This window comes from Saccopteryx leptura, chromosome X (genome assembly GCF_036850995.1).
Source record: "Saccopteryx leptura isolate mSacLep1 chromosome X, mSacLep1_pri_phased_curated, whole genome shotgun sequence".
Lineage (NCBI taxonomy): Eukaryota > Metazoa > Chordata > Mammalia > Chiroptera > Emballonuridae > Saccopteryx > Saccopteryx leptura.
Window position 1 is genome coordinate 8,524,752 of NC_089516.1, and position 25,810 is coordinate 8,550,561.

Sequence of the window (25,810 nt, forward strand, 5' to 3'; positions counted from 1 at the left end):
CCTTGGGTGGAGAGGAAAGTGAACATAAATCAATTTTACTTGCCTCGGCCTTACGATGGATTTTACAAAGTAAAGGGTAGGAAATCAGTCTTGTCAAATCAGTGAGAACTGACACACCTGAAGGAGTCTAAAGGTCTTGAAGGATGTGTTAGGCCGTAGGACATTCTCCTCCATCATATCATGGAGGACAGAGCACGAAGGTTAGACTCTTTTATTTTGTGTTGAGGGAACCATACTAAGGGTTTTTGCCATGTTTCTCATCAAGATGAGCCCACGGTGAAGCCAAACCTGAGTCTGATGTCCCCAGTCCCGGCCCAAACGCTCCGGAAGGGAAGGCTGGCCCACGACACAGAAAGTCCTAGCAGTGCTTGTTCTTGACTCGCCAGAAGCAGCCTCCAGGTTGCATCCAGCAGAAGATCCCCTTGTCCTGCCTATGAATGTGGGTGCCTCTGGCATTTGGAGGCTGCTGGGCCATCTCACAAGACAGACCTCCTGTGGCCGTAGAATAAGTCAAATCAACACAAAACTGATGGTTATTAGCCATTAGCGGATATGGTAGGCAGAATTCTAAGATGGCCCCCAAGATGCTGGGCCCCTGCTATACTCCTTCTGCCAGTTAGTCAATTAAATACTAATCTAGGAGCTCATTTGAAGGTTCTTGCAGATGTAATTAAGGTCTGAAATCAGACTATCCCAGTAGGTCTGATCTAATCAGAGGCAGTGAACTCCAGCTGGCCACGGCATAGGCACTTAGGGAGACGCACTTCACCTGGCCTGGAAGAAAGTCAGCATCCATGTTATGAACTTCGTGTGGAGGGGACCACGTGGCAAGGAACATGCAGGTGGTCTCTAAATGCTGAGGGCAGTCCTCAGCTGACAGCTAGCAGGGTCACAGGGACCCAAGTCCTGCAACCACCAGGAACTGAATTCTGCCAACAAGCAGTGATCTCAAAGGAAGACCTCTGTACTTCAGATGAGCCTTAGCCAACACCCTGATTTTAACCCTGAGCAGATAAGGCAGTCAGGCCGTGCCTGCACTTCTGACCTGCAGAAACTATGAGATACCTTTGCTTTGCTCTAAGCCACTAAGCTTGTGCTTTGTCATGCAGCAACAGAACACCAATACAAGGGGAAAGGAAAGAAATCCCCAACATCCGCAGCTAGCAAATCAGCAGTCGGACAATTCTGTTCCAAGCCCAACAGCTTCCCCTCCATTTTGCCACATTACAAAAATGTGATAACTGACGATGTCCATACAAAATACTCTCAGTTCAGGAATAAAAGAAAGAAGAAAAGAACAATCTGATTTGTCATGCTGGGTTTATCCCCTGGGAAGGTGCTGTTCTGTACTCACCAGCATCACTGGCAGGAAAAGGCTGAGCCGCCTGCCCCATAAGGCAGCGAGTATGGGGCCTCCCAGGACGGGAGGTGGGGCAAGAGCCAAGTTATGTCTAATCTAAAGCTGGCCTAGCCACGTAACATCATGCTGAGACCTTCGACCTACAGACTGGACTCCGCCTTCACTTCCAAGACCTACTGGGGAAATTCGGCAGGGGCTTTTAGGACCCAGTGACCAGAGCTCTGAGGTTTATTGAAGAAAATCGAAGGCACAGAGTATAAGTAAGGGTAGAGCTCAGGCTCCTGCATTCAACTCTGGCTTCACCACCTATTGTGTGACTTTTGCAAAAATTTTAACCCTTATTCAGCTCATCTGTAAAATGGGGATGACAGAGTTGTGAAGGTTTGAGTTGAGGCTTAGAAATCACTGATGCATGGGGCCTGATGTTAGCAATCCTAAAATGGGAGTTTAGTTGCTTTGGATGAGCCTTAGAAGGCCTTTAGAAGGTTGAATGGACCTTATACTCAATCCTTAATGCTATGCTGTCATCACATAACAAATACCCAGACCTGTGCCCCAGGACAGACAGCTGAGCACATTTTGGTCCCTTATTTCCAAGGCCCAGGTGTCTGCCTAATGACTAACCACTCCTACCTGGTCCATGGACCATCAGCCCATGTCAGTCAGCATCAGTAGAAACAGAATAAATCAATTGTCCTTCCCTGGCCTCTTCTTGCTTTCTTCCTTAATTATAACATGAATTGTGGTAATAATCTCTACCGACTTCAGCATTTTGACTGGATAAAACCAAGGGAATGAGTAAGCTGATGATATGAGATTGGGCTACAATAAATATGGGTTAAGTTTGCACTCTAAAAACAGGCAAAATAATTATCATTTTTTAAAGATGTTTCCAGAGACTAAACATTTACATCCCTCATTCTTGAACCTAAGGGGTCTATTAAAGTCACTGAACCAGCTTCAATGATAGAATTGATGAAATTGTGCCAGACTGTGGTAAAACATTCAAAGATATATGCCACTGATAAATATGGCCACATCTAGACTCATAAACATAGACTTCCTATTTAAATAGAACCTCCTTTCTGAGCATTTAACAGTGAGATAATTTGAAATTTTCCTAAATTTCAAGAGGGAAGGTGATGGTAATACTTTTCCCATCGGCAGATATGACCATCTATTATATGGATTTGCAAATTGGCTGTCTGGAAGATAACAAAAATGCTATTTTAGTAATTCTATACAGTCCTAGGTTAAACTTAGAGCATTTGCCCAAGGGATGTTTAACATAAGCAAGAGACTGTCCTATACATTTTAGTTGAGAAAACAGGCTATTTTTTAAAATGAGTATCTTCAAAAAGAAAACTAGCCTACTGCCCCTTTATCCTTAGCAAATAACTCCCCCCGACTAGAGTCTAAGACCCAGAAACCAGTGTCTTTGCCTATGTCGTTCACTGTGGCCACCCTGGTGCCTAGAATAATGCGTATCACAGGCGCAGGCCTTCACTCTGTATTTTCTGAGTAAATGACTAAATGAAATTAAATGAATTAGCAAGTGGCAGGATGCTGTCTAGATTCTGAGCAGTTGTAAATATGATCAGATCAAGAAGAAAAAAAGCAGGGAGGTGAGGTTCTGGTAAGGTCACGCTTGAATTTTGGGGTACACTGGAAAAGAAGGAAACCCAGTTTCAATGGAAGTAATCACTACAAAGTTTTCATTCCTGGGTGGAAATTTCCAGAGCCTAAGTTGTAAACCATCTTACAATGGGTTCTTTACAAGGAGCAAGCCTTTTGCTTCAGTGTCCATGAGGCAGCAGCGCCATCTGCTGGCTAACTGGTTGGGCATTTTAGAATAACAGTCTTAACTTTTTTGTTTTTTAGGGTTTTTTTCCTGTAGCAAATTGACTTTAGAATGACAGAAAATTGTATCGAAACTATCCTTAAAGATCATCTTTAGGCCATTTGTCATCTTACAGGTTAATATTTGCCTTAAGTAGGTACAATATTGTCTTTCTATTGATGGAATGGTCCTCCAAATTCATCTCTCAGAGAAGACTGAAACTCCAGCCACCATTACTAAATTAAATCACAAGTCTCATGTAAATCAGGAACTGAAAGGCAGTTAAAATCCATCTGTCCAGTATCTGAGGAGTACTGGCCAAGAGAAATTTTTCTCAAAGAAACTCTGCAACAATGGAGCAAAGCAACTTTCTGCAGTGATTCATATTTGTGTTGTCCAATACAATAGACACTGGCTATGTGTGGTTATTAAACATAGCAAATATGACTAATGATACTGAGGAACTGGATTTTTAATTTTGTCTAATCTTAATTAATTTACGTTTTTAAAACATAGCCACTTATGGCTATTGTAGGGTATCTCGATCTTGGCACTATGTGCATTTTGGACTGGGTAACACTTTGCTGGGGTCTGGTCTGTGCGCTAGCATCCCTGGCCTCCACCCACTCGATGCCAGTAGCACACACACCTCCCATCCTCCTCAGTTGTGACAACTAAAAGTCTCCAGACATTGCCTAGGAGAACCACTGGGCTAGTGGCTACTGTATTAGACAGCATGATTCTAGAATATGCCTAATAAATATATAATATTTGGGTTGCAAAAAAGAACCGGCCCAGGCCCTGGCCGCTTGGCTTAGTGGTAGAGCGTCGGCCTGGCGAGCGGAAGTCCTGGGTTCGATTCCCGGCCAAGGCACACAGGAAAAGCGCCCATCTGCTTCTCCACCCCTGCCCCTCTCCTTCCTCTCTGTCTCTCTCTTCCCCTCCCGCAGCCGAGGCTCCATTGGAGTAAAGATGGCCAGGGCATTGGGGATGGCTCCATGGCCTCTGCCTCAGGCGCTAGAATGGCTCTGGTTGCAACAGAGCGATGCCCCGGGGGCAGAGCGTCGCCCCCTGGTGGGCGTGCCGGGTGGATCCCGGTCGCGCGCATGCGGGAGTCTGTCTGACTGCCTCCCGGTTTCCAGCTTCAGAAAAATACAAAAAAAAAAAAAAAAAAAAAAAAAAAAAAAAAAAGAAACCGGCCCATAGACTATATACTATGGCAACAGTGCTTTTGTCATAATAACAGAGAAGGTTAAAAAAAAGTCAGATGTGGCAAAGAAATGTCTTTATCCGCCTTCCCGTGTAAAGAAGATGGAGCCAGAATAGTGATATCTGAAAATTCTGCCTCGCTCCAAAGTCCCCAGTTTAGCATCAGAAAACCTGGGCCCTGGCCGGTTGGCTCAGCGGTAGAGCGTCGGCCTGGCGTGCAGGAGTCCTGGGTTCGATTCCCAGCCAGGGCACACAGGAGAAGCGCCCATCTGCTTCTCCACCCCTCCCCCTCTCCTTCCTCTCTGTCTCTCTCTTCCCCTCCCGCAGCCGAGGCTCCATTGGAGCAAAGATGGCCCGGGCGCTGGGGATGGCTCTGTGGCCTCTGCCTCAGGCGCTAGAGTGGCTCTGGATGCAACAGAGCGACGCCCCAGAGGGGCAGAACATCGCCCCTTGGTGGGCGTGCGGGGTGGATCCCGGTCGGGCGCATACGGGAGTCTGTCTGACTGCCTACCCGTTTCTAGCTTCGGAAAAATGAAAAAACAAAACAAAACAAAACAAAAAACAAAAACCTGTACTCAAATCTGGGTCTCCTGTCCTTGATGTGGGTAACTGGACAGACTGACCTCCTTGGTCTCCGTGTCTCACCTGGAGAAGAATAGGGGTAGCACCCGGGAAAGGATTGCTGCGAGGGCTCAATTAGATAATGCACAAAGTGTTCCGAGCTCACTGCTTGGCACGGCGTCCATAATCCAAACAATCGTTACTGTTTTAGCCCTCCCCTCTTCCGGGCAGTAGGGGGAAAATGCCTGCATGCCTTCCAACCAATAATACAAAAGTACACAGTGTGATTCTGTTGCAAACAAAAATCCAATTGAAGAAACTAGTCATGCTCTAAAACTCAACTTTATTTCTAAATTCTTGTGGCCACAGCATAAGATAATGTTTGCCTTGACACATTTAATTGTGTAGGAGATACCGCTTCAGCTCCTCGGGGAGGAGCAGTTTGGTGATCTTATGATGCTGCTTGATCCCAAAGCACTTCCGGATTCTAAGGCGACATAACTGCATCAAAGAAGCAGGCCCTGGAGAAAGATCGTAAGACAAGCCACACATTGGTTTCAGTGATCCAAGACGACTTTTCCTCTCCTTCTTTTAAAGCATACAGAATATTGGGTGGGGCAAAAGCAGGTTTACAGTTGAGAGTATGCAAAATTTTATTCTTATATTAATATTTATTGTATTGTTTTCCATATGAACCACAAACCTACTTTTGCCCCACCCCGTAGAACATTGTTATAAAGAAATAAAAGATCATTTTCTGTTTCTTATAGGATACAAGTTTAGGATATGTTCTCCCTTTTCTGACCTAACTGAAATTAGTTGGTTAGGTTTTAATTAGGAAGCTTAGTCTCACTAATGGAGAGAGGGTTAACAAAGCTAATTTTGGAATTACTAAGCTACACAAACTGCCCAATAATGAAAATAAAATTTGCATTTAATGGCTTTCTTGTCTCTTACCTTGAAAAAATAAGGTCATATTTCTAGACTAAATCATTTTTATAATTGGAGCAATTTTAAGATACTCTAATTCATATAATGAGCTATCAGCAAATCATAAGTGTATGTTATCCGAAGTCATATTTGTCTGTATATTCTGCATTCAGACTAGCCCAGTGCTTCAATTCCTAGCTGGAAAGTGAGCTAGCACAAACCTTGCCTAGGGAACCAGGCAAGAGTGTACAAGTGAGGACAGTGGTCCCCGACAGGGGGCGAGGGGAGGAGGAAGGAGAGCTGTTTGGCTCTCCAGGTCCGCTTGGCAACGTCTGGAGACACTCGTGGCTGTCACAACTTGGTGAAAGGTGCTCCTGGCATTCCTGGCATCTAGTTGGGAGAGCTGAGATGCTGCTAAGCATCCCACAACGCACAGGACAGATGCCAACGGCCCAAAATATAAATAATGCCGAGGCTGAAAAACCCTGTAATCAGGACAAAAGGGTGGCAAAGGACTTCCCACCCCATCCCTGCACCACATTTTAATGAGGATTCTCTTTTGATTATTAAAAGCACTTTAAAAAGTAGAGGGATGGCCTCTCACGAGCCCTGCAGAGCAGTGGCCCTCAGTCCAGACTGTACTTGAGAACCACCCATCGGAGAGAGCGCCTTTGAAACTGCATGCCGGGCCGCACCCCAGATGCTGCTTCGGTTCTAGTTGGGTGGGGGCCATGCATCTGGATTGTTCAAAGCATGTGCCCCGGGTGACTTGACTGCTTCCAGGGTTGATAAAAGAACCCAAAGGCTACGGTGGCTTCTGATTTCCTGTAGTGTCACCATAAGCTACAGGATAAAGTGGGCTGCATATTTCTCCAGTGATGGAAAACAAGGAGAGGTGGAAATAAGACACACATCCAATCAGAAGAATGGTTCAGTCAGACCCTCCTAGCCCATTCAGGAGCCCGTTGGGATTTCGGGCACCTCCCAGATTATGTTCAGTGTACCCCAGGCTTATATTCACACGCTGCAAAAAGTGCACCATGGGGAAACAACTTAGTCTGGTCTCACCAGGGAACGTTGAAGGATGTGTGTAATCGTGGGTGCTAGATACACTGTCCGAGACAACTGGAGGAGTTACCGATAAAGAACTACGGAGAACAAGCCGTCAGGGCAAGCCTGGTGGAAACTTAGGAAAAACAGAGTATCAAAGCAAGCTCAGTGTAACTACTGGTGCTGACGGGTGCTGTTTCCCACAAGCTGGATAATACACAACCACTGTAGCTTTAATTCCATATAAATAGAGCTGAAAGCCACTCCAGCTCTGTAGCCATTTGCCATACTCAATAATAATATCAGCTCATTCCAGCAACACTCATGATGCTTTAAGACCAAAGCGCATTCAGAGGTGGCTCCCGTCATGCTGGGCTGAGAGAGAGTGATTTTACTTTTCATTGTTTGCTGTGAGTCTACCCTGCTTTAGAAACTTGGCGAGGTGGGTGGGATGATAACATTGTTGAGCTCCTCTCCGGGGCCACTGACCGACAGTAATCTCTGCGTTAGATTCACAGGGCTGGCTTTCTGCTCTTGCCTGTCCCCATTCCCCATGGGCGTTCAGCCCGCAGAGCAGTGACGTCACTGGTACCCCAAAGATAACTCACGGACGCGAAAGAAATGGTGATTCTCTCTAATGGCGACAGGCACATCACAGACCAGTGGGGTCACTGGTCACACTGACAGCAAAGTGTGAGTTAACGGCAATAAAAGCAACATAGGTGTCCAGGAATGGCTTTGGGAAATCAAGCGGAAGAGAAAAGTCAGTGCAGGCAGTTTGCAAATCCAGTGCTTTCTCAATTCAAGAAAGGGGGGAGGGGCCCTGGCCGGTTGGCTCAGCGGTAGAGCGTCGGCCTGGCGTGCGGGGGACCCGGGTTAGATTCCCGGCCAGGGCACATAGGAGAAGCGCCCATTTGCTTCTCCACCCCCCCCCCTCCTTCCTCTGTCTCTCTCTTCCCCTCCCGCAGCCAGGGCTCCATTGGAGCAAAGATGGCCTGGGCGCTGGGGATGGCTCCTTGGCCTCTGCCCCAGGCGCTAGAGTGGCTCTGGTCGCGGCAGAGCGACGCCCCCGGAGGGGCAGAGCATCGCCCCCTGGTGGGCAGAGCGTCGCCCCCTGGTGGGCATGCAGGGTGGATCCCGGTTGGGCGCATGCGGGAGTCTGTCTGACTGTCTCTCCCCGTTTCCAGCTTCAGAAAAATACAAAAAAAAGAAAAAAAGAAAGAAAGGGGGGAGGTGTTTCCAACTACAGCGCTATAAAGCTCAATATAATCCAGGTCGAGTTTTCATTCAGTTTTTTCTTCCAATTTTAAAAGAAATTAAAACATTTCTGTGGGCCCCTAGAAACAGCGTGGGCTTCAAGTATTGAGCCGTCCGTGCCTGCTGGAGAAACTGGCCCTGTATATCCACAGACAGAATTTTTTGAAAACTAGAAATGTTCAGAACGCAGGTAGAGGCACCGGGTGATTATCCCAATGCTTAATGGAAAAGGGTTTCTACTGGAGTGTGCCTTGTGCCCCACGGCACGGCTTTGCCCACAAGTACTCTGTAGCAGTGGGAGTAACAGGAGGAAGGAATCCATGGGCAGTTTCCAGTTCTGCCCAGAGCCAGCCCTAACTCACAGCCCCTAAAGCTTAACATCCACATTATGGTTAAAAAAAAAAAAAAAAAAAAAAAAAAAAAGGTCAATGGGTTGTAAGGCAGCTAGCTGCCCCTCCTTGTCTATGGACAATTAAGAGTGCAACCAGAGGGGTCTTTGCTCTCCACCCCAGCCCACCCAGGGAATTGCCCCTAACCCCTCGCATACTGCTTAACCACAGGTTCAGTTGTTTGGGTCACGAGTGTCAGTTCTTATTTATGGAGGAATGTGGGCTTGGTGTTGATTAACTTATAGTAGTGAATGTGTGCACATTGCTGTGAATCATTAAAGTAATAACTTAGAATGCCCAATTATTTGCAGTCTTACCTCCAGAAAGCAAATGCCCATCTGTGAACTACAGTAGTTTGGCCCATCTGTAGCATTTTACAACCCCAAAGAGGCTTCTCCTCATTGTAGGCATGTTTTACTATTGATAAAGTTAATATTAAAATTTTTAAATGATATCTTCATTCTTTGAAAACTGGCCTAGCCCACATATGAATATTAGATCATCCAAAACAGCCTGTCTCCTACTTGCCAAATAGCAGACGGTTATTGCTATGCCACCAGTGCCATGCCCGGTGGAATACTAAATTAGCTCAGGTTTCCACTTTTGGTAATGGCAGAGAATGATCTTTATTGTAGGGTTAGAAGTCAGAACTCGGTTAGTACCTGCCTCCTGCTAGAGCCCGCAGGAGTCTACGGATTAGGGCTTAGGTTCAGACAAAGGAGAAGCACCTTCTCTCTGCAAAAAGATCTGGATCAGAGGGTTCTCTGGAGGCACCAGCTCCAAGGGACGTTTGCCTTCAGCATTCCTGGCCTGGGTGTCTGCTCCAAAGTCAATGAGCAGGCGAACCAGCTCCCCATTGGACACCCTGGCCACTGCATGAAGAGGGGAGTCCAGATCTCGGCCTCGGTTCACATTTGCCCCTAAAGAGTCAGGACAACAAGAGAGCATCAGCCAAGGAGCAGAGTCCAAGAATCCCCCTTCTCAAAGTACTGCACTTCAAATTTCCCTAACAAAGGGCATCCATACTGGGCACAGCAATTTTCTTGAGGAAATGAAGATGACTTGATTCCATTTAATAACATGGGGAACATGCCATTCGATCATGTCACTGAATGTACAACATGAGCTATATAGTATATGAGGTTTAAAATCTCACCTGTGAGCACTATCTACAGGTATGGATACATACAAGGAAAAACCCTGGTGGCCTGAAAGTGGCACATTATTAATGGAGCCCTAATAATAGTACAGACCAAAAGTGAGGTCACATGGTGAAATCCCAAATATAGCAAGAAGCCACAGTCACATTAAGGAAGGAAAAGCCAGGCCCCCTACCCCTCCTTACTGAGGAGGAAGAAACAAGAAGAATGCAGAGGAGAGAGGGGCCTGCAATGTCTAGGGTCTCACGCTCCAGCCCATGACCTCACTCAGTGTTCAGGACTGAGGAACAAGGGCAGATAGAAAAGTTTAAAAAATAACAAACCACTGCTGTGGACCTAGTTTATTATCAGTTCCTTGAAATGAACTCGCAGATCCAGAGAGAAGAATAAGTAATAAGTCAAGGACAGACTCTCCAGCCTCCTCTTACCCCCTCCCTCCCCTCCCAGAGACACAAAAGTCCAAAAGTCACGTAGGCCTGCAAACAAAGAAATCATAGAAATCGGGCATTTGTCATGTGAAAGCTAAAGCTGTAAGAGTATATAAGATCTAAGAAATCTAACTTTGGGGAGCATGTGTCTTTGGAGCTACTAACCCCGCATGTTCCGCCAGCTTTTAATAAATTTTCTCTTCCTCTAATAAAGTTATCTGAGTGTCTATCCTCCATCGGGTCACTTCCTGCTACAACATACTGAGCAATTGCCATGGGATTTAAAGCCTGGGACTTGGGACTGTGTAATTGGGACTGTGAAGAGCAGCCAACTTATAAGGATACCTCCTATAGACTGGGCTGGCCACTCCCAAGATCACAGGGATGGTGGCAGCCTTCCTCTTCAGAAGTCAGGTGGATTTCTAGAATCACCCTATTCAACTCTATCCCTATACTCTCAACAAATTCCCTACCCCAGCCTGGATGCTGGCTCACACGGAGACATGTGGGGATATGTGGCTTTGCTTCAGCTGCTGTCCCTCTTGCAAAATGGAAATCTGTGTCTACTCAACAAATGCTACCTGCATTGTTCTTATATTGTTCTTGGCTTTGTGAGGGATGCCAAATTTGGCCCTGTCTTTACTAGGAGCTTAAAATCCACCTAGGGCAATATGAGAGAGAAGGAAAAGGAGAGGGAGAGAGACAAGGAGAGAGGGAGGGAGGGAGGGAGGAAGTGGGAGAAGAATGGTGGAGAAGAGTGGGAGAGAGAGAGAAAGAGAGAGAGATAGGAGAGAGAGAGAGGGAGGGAGGGAGGGAGGGAGGGAGGGAGGGAGGGAGGGAGAGAGAGAGAGAGAGAGAGAGAGAGAGAGAGAGAGAAAAGAATAAGAATGAATGAGTACGAATCCCTAATCCATGGCAATGGTTACCAGATGAGTAGAAGGCAAATAAGAACTATAAAAACTTTCAGGGGATAAAAGATTATTGAAGTATTAAAGAATAAGCAAGACTCAAATAATTAAAGAGAGGAGGAAATGGTGTTCCAAGTGTTGAAGAAATAATTGGACGATAGCAGGGAGGTGTAAAAGAATGATGCTACATAGGCATTTTCAAAAATATAATATGTACAACAGGCTAAAAATGAGGCAAGTTCGATTTTCAAATTAAAGAGAAGTGGTGAAGAAGGCCCCAAATAAGAAGACTCACTCCTAATCCAGCAGCTTTGGGGAGTTATCCAGGGCCTAATAATATGATTGGCTGGAGAAGGGAGGCAGAGGAAAGGGAGGAGAAAGGATTCATCACTGAGGGCCACCCTGGGAGGAGATATTACCAAATCATCAGCAGCAGCTGAAATTCAAGCAGTTTCATATAATTCCCATGGGAACACAGTCACTACGAACCCTGACCTCTTCTAACTCCACTGCCCATACTCTTTCCTCTGCTACAATGGAAACTGACTTTTCATTTGCTTTCCTTGTGTTTCGTTTTTTCTTTTACCTGACTCAAGAAGCTTCTTGGCACAGGCTATCTGCTGGTTCTCACAAGCCAAATAGAGTGGAGTGCCCAAGTGGCTAATGTGATAGTCAACATCACCCCCATGAGCTGCAAGGGTCTCAACGCACTCCATGTGGCCTGCAGTGCAAAGCAGAAGAAAATAGTCACGATGAGTTCTCTTAGTTAGGGAAACAATACTTCCCCCATCTTCCGTGTTTCCTTATTACATTTATTAGGGTGACAATGGTTAACAAGATTATACAGTTTTCAAGTGTACAATTCTATGATATATCATCTGTATACAGTATTGCATTATGTGCCTATCACTCAAAGTCAAATCTTCAGTCACTATCTCTTTGACCCCCTTTACTACCCACAGACCCCCTTTCCCTCTGGTAACCATATTTTTAAATCTGCCAGCAACTTATCCAGGGGACCAAAAGCTATTTCTTTTGCTTAAGAATAGAATTTTTTTAATTTAATTAATTGTGTTTACATACATTCTAGGGTCACCCCGAATGCATTTCCCCCTCCCTCGTGTTCCCCTCAGCATATCCCTTGCCCCCCTCCCTACAGTGCCCTCCCCCCTTCCCTTCAGGTTTATTCCATCCTATCATCCCCTTTCCCTCTGGCCCCTTTTCCTCTGGCCCCTTTGATCCCTCCTCTGTCTCAAATCCATTCCTCAGTTCTCATTGTTCCTTGGATTCCTCAGAATAGGTAACAATTTTAAACACTGGCATCAGTTAATGGGTTGATCATAGATGTGATCTGTGGCTCTGGGTGAAACGCCACTTGAATTTACTAGCCATGTTCAGCAACCAGCAACCATCCACTTTTTCAATTATTTGGCCTTTGTAATCAGTCCAAGTACAGAAATGGAGGTGAGAGATGGGGAGAGATATGGAGGAACAGGGACTGAAGGCGGGCCTAAAGAAGAAAGGGCTCCATGAATGCCATTGCACTGGAAAGCTAACTTACGACCTCACCAAGGACAGGTCCTGGGAGCAGCATTTGTGCTGCTCTGAAAAGGTAGTTCATCAGAATCACCTGGAGGAATTGTTACAACCAAGATGGCTGGACCCCACCCGCAGTGTTGCTAGTTCATGGTCTGGAGTGAGGCCCAAGAACCTGCGCTTGCATGCTAGATCCCACTGATGCTTCTGGTCCCGGGACTGTACCTAGGACCGTACCTTGACAACTACTGCTTGAGAATGGACCTCCTCTTTCTTCCTTCTTTCAACAGTGAGATCCTTTGAAAAAGTGGTTGAAAAACATAAATTCTCAACAACTTTACCTCGCTTAGCAGCTTCATGGATGGGAGAGGCCAGATCACTCACAGGGTGCGGGCTGGCTCCGTGCTGCAGAAGCAAATCCACACAGTCCTTGCTGCCACTGACACAAGCATTAAACAAGGGAGTGTGCCAGTCTGTGGTGACACCATTCACCTAGAATACAAAGCCCCACAATGAAGGCAGGCAGTGCGGTGTCCTACGTTCTAACCTAGACTCCACCACTTCCAAGCTGGTAGCTATTTAACCTCTCTGAGCCATAAAACCCACAGCTACCACATGGGGACAAAAATTTGAAATTCTATGAGATTGTTGTAAAAAAAAAAATGAAATGAAGCAAGGAATAGACAGCACCAAGAATGTTAACGAATGTTCTGTCTTCTTCGTGACCTCCCCCAGAGTGTGAACTTAGAAACCAGTTAGGATGATTTCAATACCTTACAAATTGATCTCTTTCTCTCAAACATTCCATGCTAGAACCATGCCACACCAATCCAGTGTCTCCACAGCAGCCGGAGTAAGCTTCTAAACTTGTTAATGTACCGTATCATTTTTCAAAAATAATTTTTAGAATTCTCTTTTTAAAAGATTTTATTTATCCATTTTAGAGAAGACAGGAGAAGGGAGGAGAAAGGAGAGAGACAGACAGACAGACAGAGAGAGGGGGGTGGAGCAGAAAGCATCAACTGTTATATTAAAAAATAGAAAAGAAAGACTCTTAGCATGAATAACTTTTGGCAGAACTTTCTTTCTCTACAACAAAGAGATTTTTAGCAGAACTTATTTTTTCTAAAAAGACTCCCTACCCCTGGCCTTGAGGCTGGGTTCCCAGGCTGTAGCCTTGGAGAGTTCCGCAAAGTTGCAGATGTTCCCGTAATGTTTCTCCCTGAATTAATCTTATAGATAAACATTGTAAGAGAGCTTGTTTCACTGCTATGTTTCCTCTCCTCCCCGTTCCTCAGTCAGTATGTAATTTTTTTTTTTTTTTTTACTTTTTTTTTTTTTTTTTTACAGAGACAGAGAGTGAGTCAGAGAGAGGGATAGACAGGGACAGACAGACAGGAACGGAGAGAGATGAGAAGCATCAATCATTAGTTTTTCATTGCGTGTTGCGACACCTTAGTTGTTCATTAATTGCTTTCTCATATGTGCCTTGACCGCAGGCCTTCAGCAGACCGAGTAATCGCTTGCTGAAGTCAGCGACCTTGGGTTCAAACTGGTGGGCTTTTTTTTTTTTTGCTCAAACCAGATGAGCCTGCGCTCAAGCTGGCGACCTCAGGGTCTCGAACCTGGATCCTCTGCATCCCAGTCCAACGCTCTATCCACTGCACCACCACCTGGTCAGGCTGTAATTTTGTTTTTAAAAGCTAGTTCCAGACTGTAGTCAGGACCACATTGATTTGAACGACTTAGGTCTCTGTGTGGTCGCCAGCTTTAGATTAAAGACTCCTTAATTTGGCTATTTAATTATGTGTGTGGCAAGATGTCTGTTTCTCACTGTTCTGATACAACAATATGTGCCTTGACTGGGCAATCCCAGGGTTTCAAACCGGTGACCTCAGCATTCTAGGTTGACGCTTTATCCACTGCACCACCACAGGTCAGGCTTATTTTTCAAAATTTTAAAACATGATTTTCATACAAATATTGAGTGAAGATTTTTTTCAGTTCATTCATTAATGAGGAAACCAGTACGATGGTAAGGCTGGCTCAAAGGAGAATTTGTATAGTCAGTCAATGGAATGCTGAAATAAATTTGCTAGACACAAAACTAATTAATACCCTATTGGACCATAACACTATAATATTTGGGCACTGGCCAAGTAGCTGAGTTGCTTAGATGGTCATACTGATAACATCAAGGTTGTGGGTTCAATCCCATGTCAGGGTACATGCAAGAATAAGTAGAACAACAAATCTCTCTCTCTTTCTCTCTCAAATGAATAAAAACCAGTGTATTGTAATGCCTTCTGTGGCTGAGGTGCTATGCATTCAAGAAACCTATATCTTGGCCACATAACCATATTACATTTCCCAGCCTCCCTGGCAGGTAGATGTGGCCTGAATTCTGGTTGATGCAATACAGGCTAAAGTGATCTATGTCACTATCTAGACTGGTCCTTAAAAGTTTTCTTGGCCATGGCCATTTGACTCAGTGGTAGAGCATCAGCCTGGTGTGTAGCTGTCCCAGGTTCAATACCCAGTCAGGGCACACAGGAGAAGCAACCATCTGCTTCTCCCCCCCACTTTCCTCTCTCCCTTTCTTTCTCTCTCTTTCACTTCAGCAATCATGGCTCGATTGGTTCAAGCTCATGGGTCTTAGGCGCTGAGCATGGTTCCATGAAGCCTCTACTTCAGGCACTAAAAATAGCTCGATTGTGAGTATGGCCCCAGATGGGGGTTGCAGGGTGGGTCCCGGTGAGGGCACATGTGGGACTCTGTCCCTCTATCTCCCTTCCTCTCACTTGGAAAAGGAGGAAAACAAAGTTTTCTATTCACAATCCTACACATCTTTCCCCTCTCCAACCATCTGGAATGGAGAGTACCCTGAGAGCATACATGGAAGCCACTTGTTGGAAGCAGTGGAGCCGGATAAAAGAAAGCTGGATTCCTGAATCACCCTTGGGAAAGCATCACGCAACTGGCAACAGCTACAGTGGAATTTCAGTTTAGCAAGAAATAATCTTTCATTGTATTAGCCTACTGAGATTTCATGGTTTATCTACTGAAACAGCTAGTACTACACTCACTAAAGCACCTGTTTATCTGGCTGTCTCCTCATTTAATTTACAAATCCCTAAAAATCTTATCCAGAGTTAGGCATATAATAAATGCTCAATAAATACTGGTTGAGAGAATATGAGAAACTCATGTATAATTTTCTGATCAGATTTTCCTATCACTTTTGAGCGTGAGGAGACTTAGTTAATGAAACACTTACTGGTCCCTATTCTTAAATTCAATGGCTTTGTGTCCTCCTTCTTCCTCTAGGGTCTCTCATCATGCTTTCTTGATTCTCATTCTCCAAATAATAATTACTTTATCTGTTTAAATCCCTGCAATGCCACTATAAGTTACACAACTTTTTGTTATTTCTTCCATTTTTCCAATGTGGACTCTAAAGATCAAAGGATAAGTACTTTGTTCAGGTTTTTAATGTAAGTAAATGGTAGAAATGTCCTGGGGCCATTATTCAGATATGGACCCAAATGTTGTATGTTTTCTCTAATATTTTAGTGCCTTCAAGCCACAGAAAGGAAGACAGCTATTTATTAATAGTGACTATCACAGAAAATGATATAGATAGGAACCATTACTTTTTAGCTGAAAATTCAGTACTTCATCTGTTGCTAAAGCAGACAAGCTTGATGGACATAATACTTTTGAAAAACACCCTTTCTCATATTTCAAATCAGGCTAATCAAAAATGCTGGAATTGTTCTGAAGGGATATAAATAGTCATTTGGCATTCATGGTTTCTAAGATGATATGTGAGTAGCACATACCTGAGCTCCATGCTTCAGTAAAATGTTTGCACAGGAGGGATGACCTCCAAGACAGGCTTCATGCAGTGGAGACACACAATCTGCTGTGATGACATTCACAGCCCACCCCTGGAGGAGGGAAAATTGGCAAGTAAGAGGTGCAAAAGCATCAGTACCACTAGGGTTGGTTTTCAGCCACAAATCCAATACTATGACAATTCTTTTAAAAGTTCATCTGGTTTCCAGCCTTGGCTGGTTGGTTCAGTGTATAAAGTGATGGCCCAGCGTACAGACATCCTGGGTTTGATCCCCGGTCAGGGGACACATGAGAAGTGACCATCTGCTTCTCTTCCCTTCCTCTCTCCCTTCTCTCTCTCTTCCCCTCTCACAGCTAGTGGCTCGATTGGTCCGAGCATCAGCCTCAGGTGCTAAGGATAGCTCAGTTGATTTGAGCACTGGCCCCAGATGGGGGTTACCAGGTAGATCTCAGTTGGAGCGCATGTAGGAGTCTGTCTCTCTATCTCCCCTCCTCTCATTTAAAAAATAAGTTCACCTGGCTTAAAATTAACACTACACTAAGGTTTTAACAACAATGTAGAAAAAACACCAAAAAAAGAATATTTTATACTGCTGGTGAGAATGTAATATGATACAACCACTCGGAAAAGTCTGAAGTATCTAAGAGTTGATGATACACATACCTATGACCCAGTGATTTGACTCTTACATACATACACTCAAGACTGCCTTTCACCTTGCTCTCACTCACTCTTGTCCTCTAACTTATTGGCTTATTGTTTTGATGAGGTCCATGGCAAGGGACTATTCCTGCACGTATTCTTGCATGATTGGGCTTACCCTGCTATGCTCCAGCCTTTTGCCGTTAGAAGAAAACCTTTGTGTAGCCGCTGGTCAAAGAAGGACGGGAGACGTGCAGCAGAGCTGTGCCCAACGCACAGCTTGGCGCCGATCCCAGCCTAGATCAGCTGGCGCAGACTTATTAGCATGAGATGTTTGTTGCATTATGCCACTGAGTTTGGGGCGGTTTGTGCCACAGGAAGATTTGATCAATGCACGTGGGTATTGGAATGCTCGTTTTATAAAGACAGAAATGGAGGTTCCAAGAACATAACTTGCTCGAATGTGATAGAGCTTAGATAAAGGCATGGTTCTGGCTGATGTTCACTAAATACAAATACTGGATATAAATGAGTGTGAGTCCAATTTAATAAGTGATATATAACCGCTGCAATGATCACTTTCATCCTATTAAAATAAGGCAAATGTTTCATTTCATCAGAAAAGCAGCTTAACTTCTTTTAGCTAGAGTTACTATCTATATTTTTACTTATAATAGGATGTTGCTATCAAAAACAGCTTAAGATAGTGGCTTGTGATAGTCTGAAATTTTTCTTTAGAAATTATTTTCTTATAGGAGGATTACTTAGTCTAGAAAGATCTATGAAATTAGGATTTTTTTTCCTTTGAAAACACATTTATTCTCACTAACCACTACCAGAAATGCATCATGTCTTCCAAGTATGTATCCAATTATGACTTGGACAGCAAACCAGAGTAAGGGCAGTATATAGGACTGCCATGGAGAGGCATCACAGATAGTTTGATTACAGTAACGATTGTCACAGATGCTCAAAATTATGTTCATCCTCCTTAGAAATTACGGTAGTCATTAGGATTCCCACTAAATCTTATGTCATGTGCACCTAAGTTAAAAACTTGATTGTTTTTTCAGATAACAGAACATCCTAAACAAAAAATCCTAGACTTTTGAATGGTGATTTAAATTGCAAAGAAATTAGTATCAAACTAGGGAGCCACTATCACCTGGAGATTCCATAGAACTGAAAATGTCTTTGAAACTATATGAATACAAATTTAAAAAGACGTTGTCAAGCAGTGTTTTATATCAGAGGTTTTCCAGCCCAGTACTACTGACATTTTGGGCTGGATAATTTTTTGATGCGCAGGGCTGCCTTGTGCAATATGGCATGTTTGGTGACATCTCTGGTCTCTATCTACTAGATGCCAGTATCACCCTTCCACCCCCACTCCCAGTTGTGACAACCAAAAATGTCTCCAGACATTGGAAAATATCCCCAAAGGGGCAAAATCACTCCAGTTGAGAACCAAAATTACATGATAAAATTTAAAAAACAGTCTATTGAATAAAGTAAAGGCAACTTAGCACTAATTTTCCCATTATTTGTTTAATAGATATTTAGTATAGTACCTACTATGTGCATAGAATGGTACTAAATCCTAGTATTATGCCAGCCTCCAAATTAAGAAACAAATACTTGGTTAGGATGGGATTTATCTCACTTTGCTGAAGAGGAATTTGTATCTCATACGATTATTTTCTCAGTATGGTGAGCAATAGGATGTGCTTTATCTTTTTTTTCTTCTTCAAAATCCCTACCTGGCTGATGAGATTCCTCAGAGAGAGCATACGCCCGTGGATCGCAGCTTCATGCACTGGAGACCAATCGGACACAAAATCTATACGGAAAGGGAGAACATGTCACATCCAGCTAATGTACTTTAGACCCAGATGCTGATCCTTGTCCGGCAATCAACCAAACCTGCCATCAGAACTTCAGCATTTCTGTCCTCTATTGAATTTTCTTGTACACGTTATTCTGAAACACCTAGGAAGCCACAGAACTGCATCTAGTGTCCAAACTAAGGAGAGGAGAGGTAGATTGGGATGACAGATGCTTTACTGTCCTTCCATTTACACACTGATTTTAAAGGCAAATGGCTCATTTAGTTCAGTGAAATCACTAATTACCAGTATTAATGTGTTAAGCTGTGGTTGCCAGTCTAGTTTCCTGTGTGAAATACAAACTTTGGCATCTCAGCAAACAGTGCCATATACTAATAGTAGTAATTAGGTAATTACATACACCATTAGCTTTGAAACCAAATCTAAACCTATAACTCCTGTTCCACTATCAAGTGCAAATCAGAACTCAGTCTGACCTTGTAATGGGACATTATTTACCCCAAAAGCCAGTGTACCAATGTGGTTAAGAGAGCTCTGAATTCAGGCCCACTTGGTATCTTCTGAGCTGTGGGGCCCTGGACAAGCCCCAAGCTTCAGTCTCCTTTTCTGTAAAGTGAGGAAAGCAATGTACTTACCCACGGTTCAATACCCATTAGGTGCTATTATGATCCTGCCCTAACACTAAAAAGAGAGACTTGATTACATCCCATAATTACTGCTATTTAAAATAGCAAATTTGTTCCACAATCATATGGAACGAACACACATTCTTAGGAAGCCTGTAGATCCTATCCCCACACATCAAATGCTTTCTTCTCTCTAATTGAGTGTGGCTGTAGTCTGAATGAGGTATAGACCTGAATCCTGAATTTTTCTCATTCTAAGCTGCAACTGATCTCCAGAACAAATGCAGGAAGTCAGAATGCAAGAAGGCTCATCTGCGCTTGCTTCAGCTCTGCTCTGCTGGCACGAGAAACACCCTACTGCACACAGACAAGGCGAACGGTCTAATGTCAGTCACATCTTGGAAAGGAACTTCTGTCTCCCAACAGCTGAGAAGACCTGGAGAACCAAGGGAGCTACTGGTGCCTTGCAAACTGAAAGGCCACAGAAGAGGAAGCAAGAGCGCTTTGGACGTAACACGGGCCAGCTGAAGTCAGCCTGCTCCATGAAGCGACCAATGCTCCCGAATGTCTGTTCCAGTGAACAAATCTTTCCAGATGGATTCATGGAGCATGTAATAGGTAAGGGGAAACTGAATGAGCCCCCATATAAAGCTTTCCTTCTGGGCTCACTAGTGAGCTTAAGGCATCTTAAGTGGTTTTTCCTACCTCTAAAACCTTATGCTTGGCTCCGGCCAGTTGGCTCAGCAGTAGAGCATCACCCCAGCATGTGAAAGTCCTGGGTTCGATTCATGGCCAGGGCACACAGTAGAAGTGACCATCTGCTTTCCCACCCCTCTTAGTAGAAACGTGGTGCCCTCAAAGCATTCTCTGAGGGTTCTACTACTTTCAGGGAAAATATGACTGCTTTTAGCACTTGGAGCCTATAATCTAGACTGCAGATACAGAAAGATTTCTCTCCAAATTAAAATTAAAAGGACCACAAATTCTACTTTGTTGGTCCTAATGCAAAATACCATTCACACAAAATCTTGAGTGGGAAGAAAGAGCCAAATATTGAAAAAGGTTTTGAAAATAAGTCATAAATAGATTTGCAAATGTACCCTAATGAATCACCCTGTGTGATGATTAATCTGTTTTTCCTTCCAAGTGCTCAGCTGCTAAGAAACAGCTTCCATACTTCTCATCCTTTCTTGAAGCTACTTCATACTATCAGAGGTGACAGCCTAAACAGGCCAGGCAGGTAGTCTGGGTCCTACATGGTAAGTAAGTCTGTTCAGATTTCATTCAAAGATGCAATTATATTATCAAGTACAGACAAAAATGGGCTTTACTGTCTATTCATTTATCAAGCAACTGTTATTCCTTCTATTTAAGGTAAATAAAGAATTATGTACTTCTCTAAAAAAAAAGGTTATTTGAGATGCTATACCCCTGCCTTTAGAATGTAGCATTTACAGAGATGTCTGTGTCTTCGAGAGGTACAGGGTATTGTCCTGGTACACGTGGATTTGCCAATTCTGGATATATTTCATATAAACACCATCACACAATAGGTGGTCTTCTCTGACTGGCTTCTTTCACCAAGCATCAATTCTAAGTTTTAATGGGGAAAAAACAGAAGGAATAAAAATACAGAGTGCCTTTCCCCTGACTAATTGAACAGTGAAGACTGCTCATTCATTCACTCGTTTCTCCCATTTTTCTTGTAAACGGAGCAGAGCACTAAACAGTGTGTGATTTGGATAGGCAAAGGCAGATCTGGATTAATCAGGAGGCTTGAGCATAGACTTGGAGCAGTAGAAAGCAGAGTGGCACCAAAAAGCACTTTTTAAAATAAATAGATAAATCTTTTTAAAATAGCAAACCGATCAGTATGGGAAAGAGTCACTAATTTAGATTACTTCTGCATGTTAAGGTCCTAACCCAACCTAACCCTGGCTGGGGCTGGATGAGTGGCTAGGGCGGGCAGGTGTAAATATACTCCAAGATACGGTACTTAAAAAGTGAACACACTGTCACAACTAGAATGCAGAGTGTCTTAAGGAGTCTGATGAGAATCAGTTTGGAGAGCTGAAACCCTATAATGAAGCTTCAGCAACTCAGTGGCAGAGTTTAGCCTTTATGAGGCAAGGGAATTGGGAGCCATCGATGATTCTGGAGCAGAGACCTGGCAATAATGAAGACTGTAGTAAACTAAAGTGGTAGCCACAAACAGGAGGGATGGCGGTGGGATCACAGGAAATTCTTGCACTAACCCACAGGTTCTCAAACTCACGTGCCATCAGCATTACCTGGAGGCTCTAATCAAATGCACGTGGCTGGGCCCCACCCCAGAGTTTCTGATGCAGTGGTAGGTCTGGGATGAGCCTTGGAATTTGCATTTATAACAAGCTCCCAGGTGATGCTGTTGGTGGCATTTGGGCACCACACTTTGAGAACCACTGTGTTAAAGCAAACATGAATCTTCTATTTGGATCAAATTTGGAAATGACAGGAAAAAAAGGGAAAATATGAGTGCTTATTTCAAAAGAAAGAGAGATCAGACTGTGCTGCTTGATTAAATATGGGGGCTAGAGGGGAGAAAGCACCCCAAATTGTAACATTTTCAAGGTTCATCCACATGGTAGCACATATCAGTACTTCGTCCCTTTTTATGGCCAAATACTATCCACATTTTATTTATTAACTAATTAGTTGGTGGCCATTTGTGTTGCTTTCACCTCTCAGCTATCATGAATCATGCTGCTCTGAGCATTCATATCCACATTTTTGAGTGGATGTGTGTGCTCAGTTTTCTCGGGTGTACCTACACGTAGGTGTAGAACTGCCTGTTCAACATGGTAATGCAGTTTGAGCCTTTTGTGGAGCTGCAGCTGTACCCTTTTATATTCCCAGCATCAGTGAATGAGACTTCTCTTTCTAATTTAAAGTCCTTTCTGACTGAGCTTGGTAAGCCTATCACAGTGTGCCCATACTCCTTCTCAGACAAAAACTTGGGTCCTTGTAAAGCCAAAATTCATCTCCAATTCATACAAGGACTTTAGCCTCAGCAGGTCTCTGTACAATTGAGTGACTATATAAAAACATAAAATCGTGACAAGGAAAGGTTAATATTTTTCTAGCATTGTGAACATGAATTATGTATATGTGTATATGTGTATATATGTGTGTGTGTATGTAGACATATATAAACATACAGTTTAGCAAATGCCATAATTTACACCATGGATTAGTCCACACACACTTTCTTTAGCTCTTGGAAACACTGAAGAGCTATCGGGGGATGTTTCCCAGAGCCCACCCCAAGCAGGCAATGAGCTACACGTGTGAATTAAACCCAGCGCAGCTTTGCCTGTGCTCCTACTGATAACTGGAAAGAGCAAACTCAATGGGAAAGTGGGCCTTTTCCTACCAGACCATGGGTGATGCTCACAGTAGACTACGGATGAAGGGGAGATTCAAGGTCACAATCCCCTTTCTACTGATCCACACCCACACAAAGTCTTTGAAACTCAAGAGTCATTATCAATGTAGAATACCTTATCCAAGCCGCTGATATATACATATTAAAGATTCTTCCCTGCTATTTGTTCAGCCAGGATCTATTGGTTTTACTGCCAAAAACTAGATACTAAACGAGGGCAATGCCGTAGACCCAGTAGCTCACAGTTAAATGGGGCAGGGAGCTCTACGGAAACCACTCTGTAGGTCCTCCGGTTAGTGCCATCAAAGTTACCTTTCTTTTAAATTGCGTCCCCATCAAACCCTGCAGCACATTAGGATGGCTGGCATTTCATTTTTATTGCAATTTCTGAAATGACTTTTAAAGTTTCCATTATTTCAGGAGAGTTTAAAATGCACTAATTGGTACACTCTAAAAAGAACAATTGATGAAGCTCTGAGAGTTCCCAGTGAATGTTGGGCAGTAGCATAAACCTATCCACCTCAGGAAACATTTTGCAAGATCAGGGGGAAAAAACAGAAGATGGGTTGCTCTGAGAGGGCGGGAACATTTGCTTTCAGTCTTTGGGACCTGATAGGGTAGGGCAGGGGTCCCCAAACTATGGCCCAAGGGCCGCATGCGGCCCCCTGAGGCCATTTATCCGGCCCCCACCGCACTTCCAGAAGGAGCACCTCTTTCATTGGTGCTCAGTGAGAGGAGCACATTGACCATCTCATTAGCCAAAAGCAGGCCCATAGTTCCCATTGAAATATGGGTCAGTTTGTTGACTTAAATTTACTTATTCTTTATTTTAAATATTGTATTTGTTCCCATTTTGTTTTTTTACTTTAAAATAAGATATGTGCAGTGTGCATAGGGATTTGTTCATAGTTTTTTTTTATAGTCCGGCCCTCCAATGGTCTGAGGGACAGTGAACTGGCCCCCTGTGTAAAAAGTTTGGGGACCCCTGGGGTAGGGCCATCCTTACCCATTCTGACCCCTGACCTGTAAGCATTCCCCGGCCCAGCCCCACACCAGCAGGCTGCACAGTGGCCACTGGCATTGTTACGTCCGAAGGAGAACTCCGTATCCTCCCTCCCTCCCTCTACCGAGCAGCTCCCCTTCGCAGCTCCTCTCCTGTCTGGCCTTCCGCTCTGACATTAATTTAGGCTTGAAAACGTTACAATTTGGGGTGCTTTCTCCCCTCTAGCCCCCATATTTAATCAAGCAGCACAGTCTGATCTCTCTTTCTTTTGAAATAAGCACTCATATTTTCCCTTTTTTTCCTGTCATTTCCAAATTTGATCCAAATAGAAGATTCATGTTTGCTTTAACACAGTGGTTCTCAAAGTGTGGTGCCCAAATGCCACCAACAGCATCACCTGGGAGCTTGTTATAAATGCAAATTCCAAGGCTCATCCCAGACCTACCACTGCATCAGAAACTCTGGGGTGGGGCCCAGCCACGTGCATTTGATTAGAGCCTCCAGGTAATGCTGATGGCACGTGAGTTTGAGAACCTGTGGGTTAGTGCAAGAATTTCCTGTGATCCCACCGCCATCCCTCCTGTTTGTGGCTACCACTTTAGTTTACTACAGTCTTCATTATTGCCAGGTCTCTGCTCCAGAATCATCGATGGCTCCCAATTCCCTTGCCTCATAAAGGCTAAACTCTGCCACTGAGTTGCTGAAGCTTCATTATAGGGTTTCAGCTCTCCAAACTGATTCTCATCAGACTCCTTAAGACACTCTGCATTCTAGTTGTGACAGTGTGTTCACTTTTTAAGTACCGTATCTTGGAGTATATTTACACCTGCCCGCCCTAGCCACTCATCCAGCCCCAGCCAGGGTTAGGTTGGGTTAGGACCTTAACATGCAGAAGTAATCTAAATTAGTGACTCTTTCCCATACTGATCGGTTTGCTATTTTAAAAAGATTTATCTATTGCCGTGGCCGGTTGGCTCAGCGGTAGAGCGTCGGCCTGGCGTGCAGGAGTCCGGGGTTCAATTCCCGGCCAGGGCACACAGGAGAAGCGCCCATCTGCTTCTCCACCCCTCCCCCTCTCCTTCCTCTCTGTCTCTCTCTTCCCCTCCCGCAGCCGAAGCTCCATTGGAGCAAAGATGGCCCGGGTGCTGGGGATGGCTCTGTGGCCTCTGCCTCAGGCACTAGAGTGGCTCTGGATGCAATAGAGCAACGCCCCAGAGGGGCAGAACATCGCCCCCTGGTGGGCATGCCGGATGGATCCTGGTCGGGCGCATGCGGGAGTCTGTCTGACTGCCTCCCTGTTTCCAGCTTCGGAAAATGAAAAGAAAAAAAAAAAAAAAAAAGATTTATCTATTTATTTTAAAAAGTGCTTTTTGGTGCCACTCTGCTTTCTACTGCTCCAAGTCTATGCTCAAGCCTCCTGATTAATCCAGTTCTGCCTTTGCCTATCCAAATCACACACTGTTTAGTGCTCTGCTCCGTTTACGAGAAAAATGGGAGAAACGAGTGAATGAATGAGCAGTCTTCACTGTTCAATTAGTCAGGGGAAAGGCACTCTGTATTTTTATTCCTTCTGTTTTTTCCCCATTAAAACTTTGAATTGTAAGTCCTAGCTGACTGCAGGGTCCCTGTTTCTTGTCCCTTTGATTTCAAGTGTCACGGGCAGCCCAGCAAGGTGCTGATAGAACAATCTCTCCTTTAATGCCTGCACCCATTCTTCAGAATAGTTCAGTTAGCAGAAGCCTGCTGAATTCTCACAGAAAATGACGGTTTCCGGGAGGTGT

At 44.2% G+C, this 25,810-nt stretch overlaps 1 protein-coding gene across 4 annotated transcripts in view; it reads right to left on the reverse strand.

Moving 5' to 3' along the window:
• Nucleotides 1-5,309: 5,309 nt before the first annotated feature.
• Nucleotides 5,310-25,810, reverse strand: part of ASB9 (ankyrin repeat and SOCS box containing 9) — a 29,617-nt gene continuing 9,116 nt past the window's right edge. For 3 of the 4 annotated variants that reach the window (XM_066357274.1, XM_066357272.1, XM_066357273.1), the window contains exons 3-8: nucleotides 18,890-18,969; nucleotides 16,471-16,578; nucleotides 12,970-13,120; nucleotides 11,679-11,813; nucleotides 9,325-9,516; nucleotides 5,310-5,491 (exon numbers count right to left, since the gene is read on the reverse strand). In XM_066357274.1, the coding sequence (XP_066213371.1) occupies nucleotides 5,367-5,491; nucleotides 9,325-9,516; nucleotides 11,679-11,813; nucleotides 12,970-13,120; nucleotides 16,471-16,578; nucleotides 18,890-18,969 (791 nt within the window). In that variant the 3' untranslated portion in view covers nucleotides 5,310-5,366. Of the gene's footprint in view, nucleotides 5,492-9,258; nucleotides 9,517-11,678; nucleotides 11,814-12,969; nucleotides 13,121-16,470; nucleotides 16,579-18,889; nucleotides 18,970-25,810 lie in introns of all 4 variants that reach the window. The other variant, XM_066357275.1, reaches the window with a different exon arrangement.